The sequence below is a fragment of the Quercus suber genome, unplaced genomic scaffold (assembly GCF_002906115.3).
Source record: "Quercus suber isolate HL8 unplaced genomic scaffold, Cork oak 2.0 scaffold_387, whole genome shotgun sequence".
In the NCBI taxonomy this organism is placed as follows: domain Eukaryota; kingdom Viridiplantae; phylum Streptophyta; class Magnoliopsida; order Fagales; family Fagaceae; genus Quercus; species Quercus suber.
In genome coordinates this window covers 573,699-585,883 of record NW_027069839.1, presented here as the reverse complement: position 1 = coordinate 585,883, position 12,185 = coordinate 573,699, and the positions used below count along the sequence as shown (strand labels likewise).

Here is a 12,185-nt window from a genome sequence, read left to right as displayed (position 1 = left end):
TGTTTGTGCTCTCTTTCTCTCTACCAAAGTTCTTTCTCCTTTTTGGGACGAAGTTGCTTTTCATGTTGTTCATGCTATTAATCGCATTCGAAGTCCTGTTATCCAAAATCAAACTCCATATGAGCGCCTTTTTGGGTCACCTCTAGACTATCACCACCTTCGCTTCTTCGGTTCTGCTTGTTTCGTTTTTCTTCAGCCACATGAGCATAACAAACTTGAGCTTCGGTCAAGGCTTTGTTGTTTTTTTGGCTGTGGAGAAACTCAAAAGGGGTATCGGTGTTATGATCCTATCTCTCATCGTCTTCGTATCTCCCACAATGTTGTCTTTTGGGAACATCGCCTCTTTGTTGAGCTCTCTCACTTCCGTGCCTCCCTATCTTCCTTCTTTGTCTTAGATCTTTTTCCAGACGAGGCACATATTCCTCCTGTAGTTGTTCCTAATTCTCCTATAGACTTTTCTGTCCAACCACCAGATATCATTGATCCCTTTTTTAGTTCACCCTTTAATGAATAGGTGGAAGATGAACAGGTCGAAGATGAGCTACCCAACCCTAACCCTAAGCTTGGGTCCCCTACTCCTATTCCACCTGAAGATCTTGCACAAGACATTCCACCTCGTCACTCAACTCGGGTAAGATACATTCCTGCACATTTACTTGACTATCATTGTTACACTGTCCTTGCTACACTACACGAGTCTCACATCTATCGTGAGGTTTCCACTGACCTTTTATGGAAAATTGCAATGAAAGAGGAACTTGATGCATTATCTAAAAACCATACTTGGGATTGGGTGACACTCCCCCCTGGGAAATTTGTGGTTGGTTGTAAGTAGATCTACAAGATTAAAACTCGTTCTGATGAGTCCATTGAGTGCTACAAAGTTCTTATTATTGCAAAAGGTTTTACACAAGAGTATGGGATTGATTATGAAGAGACATTTGCTTCGATTGTTCTATCTCATCTGTTTGTGCCCTCTTAGCTGTTGCTGTTGCCAGTAAATGGGACCTTTTTCAGATGGATGTCAAAAATGCATTCCTTAAAGGAGATTTAAGTGAGGAAGTTTATATGTAACCTCCTCTTGGTCTCTCTATTGACTTAAACAGAGTTTGTCACCTTCGATGTGCACTTTATGGCCTTAAACAAGTTCCACAAGCTTGGTTTGCCAAATTTAACTCTACCATCTCTCGCTTGGGTTACATGGCCAGTCATTATGATTCTATCTTATTTCTTCGTTGTACTGACAAATGTACTATTTTACTTCTCTTGTACGTGGATGATATGATCATAACTGGTGATGACTTCAGTGGCATTCAAGAACTCAAAGATTTTCTCTGTCAGCAGTTTGAGATGAAAGATCTTGGACATCTTAACTACTTCTTGGGTCTTGAAATCACTCATTCTACAGATAGACTTTATATTACTCAAGCCAAGTATGCCTCTGAACTCTTGTCTCGAATTGGACTCACTAATAGCAAGACTATTGACACTCTAGTTGAATTTAATGCGCATTTGACTCCCTCAGGGGGGAAACCATTGTCTAATCTCTCTCTTTACAGACGCTTGGTTGGTAGCCTAGTTTATCTCACTGTCACTCGTCTAGACATTTCTTATGTTGTTCACTAATATCTATCTGCTCCACGATCGACTCACTATGCTTCTGTTCTGCGTACTCTTCGATACCTAAAGAGCACTCTCTTCCATGGTCTTTTCTACTTTGCTTAGCCTCTTCTATTTTCTGATGCTGATTGGACAGGAGATCCCACTGATCGCAGGTCCACCATTGGTTATTGCTTTTTTCTTGGTTCTTCTTTGATTTCTTGGCGGAGCAAGAAATAAACTCATATGACCCGCTCCAGTACTGAAGCAGAATATCGTGCCCTTGCTAATACCATATTTGAGCTCATTTGGCTACGATGGCTTCTTAAAGACTTAGGTGTGTCTACATTCTCTGCTACTCTTCTTTATTGTGACAACCAGAGTGTCATTCATATTGCTCACAATGATGTCTTCCATAAACGGACTAAACACATCGAGATCGATTGTCATTTTATCCGTTATCATCTTGTCCATGGTGCTCTCAAGCTGATCTCAGTCTCCTCTAAAGATCAACTTGCAGATATCTTCACCAAGTCACATCCTAAAGGACGCCTTCGTACTTTGGTTGACAACCTCAAGTTGGTCTCACATCCACCTTGAGTTTGAGGGGGGCTGTTAACATGTATAGTATTGTGGGCTTTAGGCCCAACTAGATTACTTGTATAGCACACATTTTTGTACTACACTCTTACTTGTACTGCATTCATATGCCTCTATATAAAGGCACTCATGTATATTCTTTCACTGAGAAATACAATACAATTATTCAGTATTTCTAACAGTAAGGTATTTTAATCTAAATTTGTCTTGCATTTGCTGCTAGAGAGGCTTGAAAGCAATGTGAATGAAACCTTTTCTCCAATATCTTTTTGGTATGAAGCCATTTGGATCAGAACAAGTAGGAGGGAAGACATGGAATTAAGACTATTCTCTCCACTAATTGTAACCACAGAATCAATAGTTTACTATAATCGTTTAGAAGATATGCAAAGTAGGGATCATTTGGAGCAAAATGCTCTCTTCAAAGATAACATACAAATTCACCTTCAGAAACGGTTGTTGTGTAATGTGCTTTTGTGTAAATGAAAATCAAGGAAACACTGGCTATGAGAGTGTATAAAACTACAAAGTTTTTCTACTTATTCACTGTCATCCGAAGGAAGAAGAATTGGATAGTGGCCATAAAAAATTACTTAGGTGACTGATTTCTAAGCATGACATTGAAACCTATTTAACTCTCAAGAGTTATATAGTCCCCAATATTTATGCTTCACATAAAATCTTGATAACATCCTTCAGCCCTGTATGACTCAGGATGAAAAATATTTGATTTGCACATACTTTAATCTTAAGGAAATTAAATCAGCCATCTTTGAATTTACTTCTCTCAAATTTGTCAGTCCTAACGATATGCTGAGGCTATTCTTCAAACATTATTGGCACACGGTTGGAGATCAAGTCACTGCTATGAAAATTAATTGTCATAATTTTGAAAATATTAATCTCCATTTTAGAGGAATTAGTTTGTGTAATGTTGTCACAAGTCCATAACAAATATTATTGTTAATAGAATAAGACCATTATTGCATAAACTCATTAGACCCCAACAGTCGGCTTTTGAATCTAATAGACGGATTGCTAAAAATGCCATAATTCTTGAGCTTATTCATATTTTTAGAAAGAAGAGAAATTCAAATGTTGGGATTGTAGAAATTGGAGTTAGTCTTCAAAAGGTTAAGACCGTGTTAATTGTCATTTTCCTATGATTGTTTTAAAGTATTCTGGATTTTGCAAAAAAATCTCGAACTCCTTAAATGCATTTCATTTGTGTTCTACACATGGCTTATCAATGGAAGTAAGTCTAAATCCATACACCCCAGCAAAGGCCTAAGGCAAGGACCTTTTCAACTTAGGTCAAGAGGTTCTCTCAAGGCTTATTGAACAAGAAATGCAAATGACCCCAAAATAAGCCTTCTAATGTATGTTAGTGATTTATTTTATTTTGCAGGGCCAAGTTTAGCTTGTTGTCAACATTGGAGAGGTACTTGATGACTTACTGTGAGTGATCTAGTTCTAGTCAATTGATTAACAGAGATAAATTCTAGGGTTGGTCACTAAATTTCTAGGGTTTTTATTTATTGATGAATAATTTCTAGGGTTCTTATTATAACTTTAGCAAGTCTTTAACATTGGTTTGGAAAATAAATTATGCAGAAAGAGATGGAATTTTCAGTGAAAAAATATTGCTGGAGGATTTGGAACTCCTAACTGAGTTATTTAGTGAAGAAAACTTTATTGGAAACGTAAAATTCAGGAAAGTCTATCGGGGAAAACTAAGCAAGGGCAAGAGTTTATTGTCAAAATTTGGTTTCTCTTTGATATACAAAGGCCAGGTCTGCCAACTGTCATGCCAATTATAGTTTTACAAGACTGGAGGTATCTATCTATCTCTAAATGTACATTACATTACATATATATGTTTCTTTCATTTATATTTACTACAAAAGGCAATTGATTTTTGTTTTTGTAGACTGAATGCACTTTTCTTACACATCCGGATGGTATGAATCACCCCAATTTGGTGAAGTTGATCAGATATTGCTGTGAAGTTGAAGATCACCACTTGGGTGTTGTCTATGATCTCAAATCAAAGGATTCTCTTCTCAACCTCATCGACAAAGGTACAATTTTGTTTGTTCATTTTTCATGCATGAAATAACTTTAATAATTGATGCCAATTTCCATAGAAAAAAAGTCTAATTGACAAAGTGCTTTTAATTGCGTTTGCAGATCAGTAGCGGCTCCAGGATTTTTATTTAGGGGAGTCAATAATGGTGGAGCCATGAATTTATTGGCAAGGGAGGCGTGAGTAAAAAATAAAATGATTATTTTTTTTTTTTGTATATATAACTTTTATGTTATATACAGCACAACTATATTGTACAATAATATTTAAAAATATTAACATTCGAAAGATCGTTAAGATAACAATCATTGGATGTGTAAATGAATAGAATTAAATAACTAATTATACATTTTTATCAAATTAATATATAATTTATATTTATAAGTTATATCAATTGAATAAAAAAATATTAAATAAAAAATAATAGTAACACACTTAGGAGTAGGGCTAGAGCCTGAAAGTAAGTGTGAAACTAATAAAATTTTGCTTTTAGAGTGTATGGTTTTTTAAATGTGCATGCAATCACTCTCTTGGAATTGGAGTAAATAGTAAAAGATTTCTTGGACTTGGAAATGTGTAGAGCACTTATCAAAATACTTGATTGGACATAGAGAAAAAGTAAGAAAACATAAATACAAATTAGACATAGAGAAAAACTAAGGATCATGTTCAAACTTATTTCAATTGAGTTTAACAAAAAATTTATAGTTAGGGTGTTCAAATTTTTATTGTAGTAGTAAAAAAAAAATTATATATATATATTGGATTTAGGTCAGGGGTTATTTGAACCCATGGGTTGGTCTTGGAGCCACCCTTGTTGCAGATGATTTAAATTGGAACCAAAGAATGCAGTTGACCATCGTAGATTTTGACTGGCTTTCTAGTTGAACTTGATTGGAAAGTTTTTTTTTTCCTTGTTTACTAGGTGCCTGGCTTTTAACTCGAAACTACCTATAATCCTATGAATATATTAAAAATACACATTAAGATGCATAGTATAATTCCTATATATATATATATAATTTAAATATTATTGATATAAAGTTATTCTTATATTTTGTTAACTCTTTAAGAAAAATCTTGTAAGAATATTACTAGGTAGAAATGTAAATTGTCTATATTGTTTATGTGGGGGAAAAGCCCAAAGCTACTAAATGGGCCCGGAACCCACTGATTAAGGGCCACGGTGTCTCCGAGAATTAATAGATGGTTCGGGCGCCCACCTAAAGCAGAAGCCCTGAAGCAGAGGGGAGTGTCGTCCGAGGGAGGCCACCATTTGTCCGAGGATGTCTTTCTCCTCGCTATGATGAGCTTTGATCAAACGAATGTGTGAAAAGTCCGACTAACCTCCCCAACGATCCCAACGGTGATGATGGACTCTGGTGGATCCGGAAATGATCAGAACTAGAAAAATCTGAAGGAAAGGCTGGTACCACCGCATTTATACGCTGCAATAGCTTTCTAGCCGCATTTATGTGGAGAAGACCCCTGAACAGTGCAACCTCAGCTACCGCCACTCACAAAGAATTAAAGTAGACACACGACATGACATGCACTCGAGTGGACGCGTGGATGAAGAACAAGTGGACGATGGAGATTATAGGAAGGGATGCTATATAAAGAAGAAGGGTCCCTGATAATAGGGGGGGAGGAAGAGAGAAAGAGAGAGAAAAAAAAACTTTACTGTAACTCTGAGCATTGTAATCGCTGTTTATTCAATAAAACACCTCTTCAGACATTCATTCATGGAGTTATCCGATCTTTAGTTCACGTTATCATTGTTGCACGTGACTCAGCTGACTGTTCTGTGCTTCATAACCAGTCCAGCTCTTTCGCCCACTCTCTACAAATTCATTGTTCTGGGTTCATTGGGCCCGCAACCTATATCCTTTGGGCTTGGGTGACAAAAACTGACCCTATAGTTTATATTGTTTATAAATTTTTTTTTTGTTCATTCTTAATATTTTGATATTGTGAAGCACATTTTTTTCCTTATTTTTTCATAGTTCATTAATTCTAATTTTTTTGGTTTTTGTATTCAATAACTCACTTGGATGAATATTTATGATGTGGTCTCACATTTGGCTCTAAAATTAAGATATAAAACTCTCTAAAAATAAATATTTTAGCACACATGGCACAAAATTAGATTTCAATTGTAGAATTTAATTGGATTTTCTTGAAACTTTACCTATTAATATATATATATATATATATATATATATTTATACGGATGGGGGGCTGTGCATTATCTTACCTGGACTAAGATGAATGAAGCCAAATCAATTTGCCTTTGTGTGATGCTCATGTTGTGGTGTGCTGCCATTATAATTTTGGTGTAAGATGCTTCCCCTCATTAGGTGTGATGACTAAGAAGTTTATTATATTTCCTTTTACATCTTTAGTTCCTATTTGCTGTTTCACAGCCCCAAGTTGTTTTTCCAGCAATCCTAATCGTTCTCTACAAATGAGTCCTTTCACTTTAATATCTAAATCTCAAAAGTGAGATGTCCTGAGAACTCAACTCTAACCCTAATTAGTACCAAAAAAGAAAAAAACTAGGTTTACCTCACTTTCTATAACATCCTAACCTGAATCCCTATAGCAGTATCAGGTCCTCTTAATATTTTTTTGGTGCTGAAATTGAAACTTTGATAACTTCTTAGCTTCAAACCTGCTGTCCTGCGTCATTTTGGTTTCAGATTCTGCCTTTTATCTTATATATTTTAGCATCCTTGTGATTTTTTATTTTTCTAAGCACTGTCTCATATCCTTACATAAAGCTAAATTTCTTGATGATGTACGTTCTAAAACTAGGAAGCCTTTAAAGAAAGTTTAGGCGCTTGTATTTTTTTTCCCTCATGTTTACTTCTGGGTACTAGGATGGCACACCTTTATTTTATTTTATTTTTTTATTTTTTTTATAGGTAAATGTTTCTTATTAATGTATATACATTCACCAAGTCAATCTTTTCTATTATCCTAACATCGTTGCAGAAAAAGCTTGTTGGAGCTTTCAATTAATTATGTGACATGGACACTAAGTGACAAGTTTGAAGGGTCTAAGATGGGAGAGGATTATATTTATGTGCATCTGAATACAGATGCAAAGTGTGGAGCTTTTAAGATTTTGAATTAACAAACTCCTACGCTTTGCCTTTTGATTTTGTCCCTGATTGTTCTTTAATCTAGACATTTTGAATGCTTAACAGTTCTGTTTGTTATATTCTACTACTGTAGTGGAATCGTTTAGTTGTTACTTTTTTCTTTATTACCATACAACTTAAAAATTTTTCTGTAACAGATGTCTGGTGGCTGAGATTGGAGCAGTTTTCATTTGCTATTGTACTTATAGGGCTCATATGTAAACGTTCCTTTGGTGAGGAGAATTGGAAAGACGAAGCAGTACAGCCTCTGCTGTGGGCTACGGAACAATACCATATGAAATTGAAGTCTGGCTTCCAGCCAAATGACTGTCAACTCATTCATGAGATCCTGAAGGCAGAACCTGGTTTTCATGATCTTGATGGAGTAGAAATGACAAAGATGATATATCACCGTATGGACTATTTAATAACAAAACGTCCTATGATGTCACAGATTGTTCAGTGGTTGCATGGTTTACATGTTTTCAATGGGGATTTTGTTATTGTGGAAGGTTTTTTACGGGAGTGGGACTCTAAATATTCTCAAGTGAAGAAAAAAAAGTCTTCAGATCATTTGTCTGGGTATGAAGGATGATGAATAGATCCATGTAACAAGAAAGATGCTCATCAAATCAAGCACTGAACTGTTTTCTTTTTTGTAGGTGTGAACCAAATGTTATGTTACTCTGGGCAATGATGACTGATCTGCTATGAAAATACTTGATATATTGTTTTAAAATATTCCTTCCATTTCGTTGATGGACTTCGTGGTGATTGCAACTAGTAGATGATACTACAATTTAAATGTAAGGTTTAATGCTAGCTCTATATTAGTGAATTTCAAATTAGACCTCCTTTTTGTTTCCCTGCAATTTTGATTAAATTGCTTCTAGATGGGCATTTTAAAATTACTATAAAGGGTCTAGTTTTATCCTCTATATATATTTCGAATGCCAGTGATTAGATTTGACAAATGTTGTGCGATGATTTGACAATAAGAAAAACTTATCATGGTGCTGAACCCCACATTTATATTACTTGTGCAGTTCTATATTGGTTGCATAGTTTTTTTTTATGCATAATTCTATACAACAAAAACCTAAAATATAAATATTTGATTGATGACATAGTTATTGATCTTTGATCTTCTAGAAATTTTGCAAGCATAGAAATATAGTAAAAACATGCAATCCAACGGATGCTTATAAATACATAAAAATTGATATGATTCGAAGTATTTCCATTAAGAATCTAGGCATAATAAGACCTACTCAGGACACAAGGCATAACCGACCAAATATGCTCCTCCAACAAAATTTGTCATATTAGATACGTAACAACATGGGACTATTAAGTGCATAAGTTTCAGTAACAACATTGACAAGATGAAAAAAATAGCAAAATATTCTGCAAGACATAAATAATCCAGCTTTTGTTACAAATAGCTTAACACAACAAGCTCAATATCAAACATTACTTTTGAAAGATTGAGTAGATCCCACAATCACCTCTTTATCCTTCTTGCATTTCATTTATTAATTCATCCATTGCTCCCAATAGATTCCAAAGGACTTTGATTCCTGGAAAAACAAAGACCAACACGTGTTAGAAATCGAGTCCCCCTATTTTCTTTTATAAGTAACAATTAAAAAAAAAAAAAAAAAAGAAGATATGATGTTTACACAAAATTCCCAAAATTACAAGATCAAAGAATTATGTTGGAAAAGAGAAAGAGCCTATAAAGTCTAATGCATATACTTAAACAATTATCTCAAGTCATACACGAAAATTCACAAAATCTTCCGATCATTAACAACCACCGCCTCACCAAGACAGCCAATTAAGCAAAAAATAAATAAATAAATAAATAAAAACAATTTCTTGAAACACCAACGTTTTTACCTCTTTCTCTTCCTTTTTTTCTTCTTCAGCCCTGGATCAATCACATTATCTCCATCAAGGAGAAGAAGACTCCCAATACAAGTTGCCACTATAAACGAATCGGGAAAACTCTGATTCTTAACCATTTTGCATCTCTTCTTTTCTATGTCATACCAAATAAGATTTGTATGGGCATCTTGGTCCTCCTCTAATAGAACCTTCTTGCCATTCTTGGAAAACATAAGAGGCTTCAAATACTCAAAAATCCAAGGCACCACACCTTGCTCAATTTTATAAATTCGAGTCCAAGAACTCTCTACCCCATATTCTTTCATCAACCAAACATCATTAGTAAACATATAAATCTCAATAACACAGATGTATCCTCCCAACACTTCCAAATGCCTATCCGAATAATAAAGATTTAGTGGAAATGGCATTGTATAGAGCAGAAATTTCTCGGTGGCCGGCAAGGTCGAAAGCTAGAAGCGACTCTTGATCAAGCACACCTCTATCACCAACTAACCAATGCACAGCTCCATTCAAAGACTTTGCATTCCAAGAATCTAGCGACTTCTTTGGCCATCGTTCTTCAATTTTTTTCCAAGACTGTGACCTTAGACTGTATACCTTGACTTCAAACTTGACATCATCTGTCATGACCCGCAACACCTTATAGTAATTTTTATGAGGATCGTGCCCAAATGCTAAACTAGAATACATATTACCCGAGAAACCAGAAGATTCCTCTATTGGTTCATTGGGCAATTTCCTGTACTTCCTGATCAATGGATTCCAAATCAGAATCTCATCGTCATCCTTATAAAGGCAAACCAAGCCATGACAATAGTCCAAGATGTCCCACTTATGTCGTTGGTCCTTGAGGTCCCAGTAATATAGTGGCTGATAAATTTCGACTGCCTTGCCCAGTCGATTGTCCTTGGGGAATTTAACAGAAAAATAACGTAAAGGCGGAGGGATGTCGTCTTCCTTGAGGATGAGGGTGCGTTCTCTGTTGGTCTCGATGGAGCGGTTGAGGTGCATTATGATGAAATCTGAATTGGTGATTACGGCGTACCATTGATTTGAAACACAGAGGAAGCGTACGAGAGGCTTGACAGGCAAATGGGATAGTATATTCGTGATTAGCTCTACCGGTATATGTAAATGTGACATCAAGGAGGAGGCCGTTAATAATTAGTTATGGATTTTCTGTTTTGCAGAAACTAAAACAGAGAGACTGAACCAGCAAGGTTTATGAATGTAGGTTAATGGGATTTAAGCTTGCTTGTTGGTGATAGTGCGGGGAAGATGTTTGCGGAAATGTCTGAAAGAATTATCCTGAAGTAAAATGAAAGGATCGCAGTCTCACTCATATAATATTCGAAATTTGTTTAGCTACGAACTACGATAGCATCATCGACCACAAAATATATATGCATACAGGGAAAAAAAATGAGTGACTTTTCGACTGGACGTCACCTGTTGTCATTTATTTTCATTGATTGTAGTGGGAGGATTTTGAACGTTTGGTTATACCATGGGGCTACGTACAATGTTCTAAATTTCTAGGTGAGTGGGATTCTTTTGCGCCTATTCTTGGTTTTTTTTTTTTTTTTTTTTTTTAAAGGAAAAAATTAGAAAGTAATAATTATTGAAAAATTATTAGATACTTCTGGAGTACCATAAATGGTGAGTCCTATTATGAATTTAAATAGTAGGACTTACTATTCATGTAAGAGGAGGAATTACGCATTTATGGTACTCAGAGAATATACAATAATTTCCATAATAATTTCCTCTTTTTAATTATTTTTTTTATTTGAGATTAGATAACAAATGCTAAGAATTGTGTAGCTCAACTATCATGTATTAACATTCTCAGGAAAAAAAAATCATACATTAATGTTTCCAAAAAAAATATTTAAATTTTAACACACGACTGGCTCTAACCTTAGGCAAGTTAGGCAGCTGCCTAAGACCCCAAGTTGACTAAGTCCCCAAATTTTAACCACTTAGGTTAGTTCTTTAATATTTTTTTAAAAAAAAAGGTTTTGTAAAATGTATTAATTAAACCCAAAATTATAGTCAATAAATAAGAGAAAAAAAAATGTCAAATATTATGTGTGCGCCGCTTTGTTTTATGTGGGTGGGAGATTTAGAGTATTGAACTCATAATTTTGCCCTACACTCATAAGCTCTCTCATCATTCCCTGAACAAAGCAAAACAAAACATAAAAATCCAACCAAAAAAAAAAAAAAAGCTTTATATTTGCTGATTCTGCAGTGCCGCATCATACTGTTCTCATTGTTATTCCCTTCAGGTTTAATGAAATGCTTTCAGATCTCCTTTTTACTTGTGTGTGTGTGTGTGTGTGTTTTTTTTTTTTTTTGGTTGAGGCAGTGATGCTGCACTTCCTTAAGTCTTTAGCCCTTCACTTAATTCGTGGAAGTTATTAGGTAGCGGACCACTTTTATCCCTGTCTTTTTTTTTACCCCCATATTCTTTCATGAACCAGCATCACGATATTTCATGTAAGCATTCACAATAAAACAAAGGAATCCTTCCAACACATCCAAACTCATATCCCAATGATTATCCGCTGTAACCGACGTTTTATAGAATATGTCAAGAGTCTTATAATTCAATTAACACTTCTTGGTATTTTCAAAAAAACATTTAAGCTTCAAATCTTCTGTTCTACTTTTTTTTGTTCGGTGAATAATCGTCCAATTTAATTGACTCCTAATTTTTTGCTTTTCTTAATTTAGTATTATTAATATAAATAATAAATAAAGTCCAACAAATCCCCACTAGCCACAACCCCAAATTCCACTTTTTTAAATTAATAATATTAATAAAAAATAATTAA

General features: G+C 35.0%; 1 protein-coding gene across 1 annotated transcript; it reads right to left on the bottom strand.

The window, feature by feature from the left end:
• Nucleotides 1-8,771: 8,771 nt before the first annotated feature.
• Nucleotides 8,772-10,863, bottom strand: LOC111987781 (F-box protein CPR1). The gene is given in 3 exon segments (XM_024019520.2): nt 8,772-9,011; nt 9,334-9,727; nt 9,729-10,863. Coding segments are annotated over 3 exon segments (1,194 nt in total). The 5' UTR covers nt 10,489-10,863; the 3' UTR covers nt 8,772-8,971.
• Nucleotides 10,864-12,185: the final 1,322 nt, after the last annotated feature.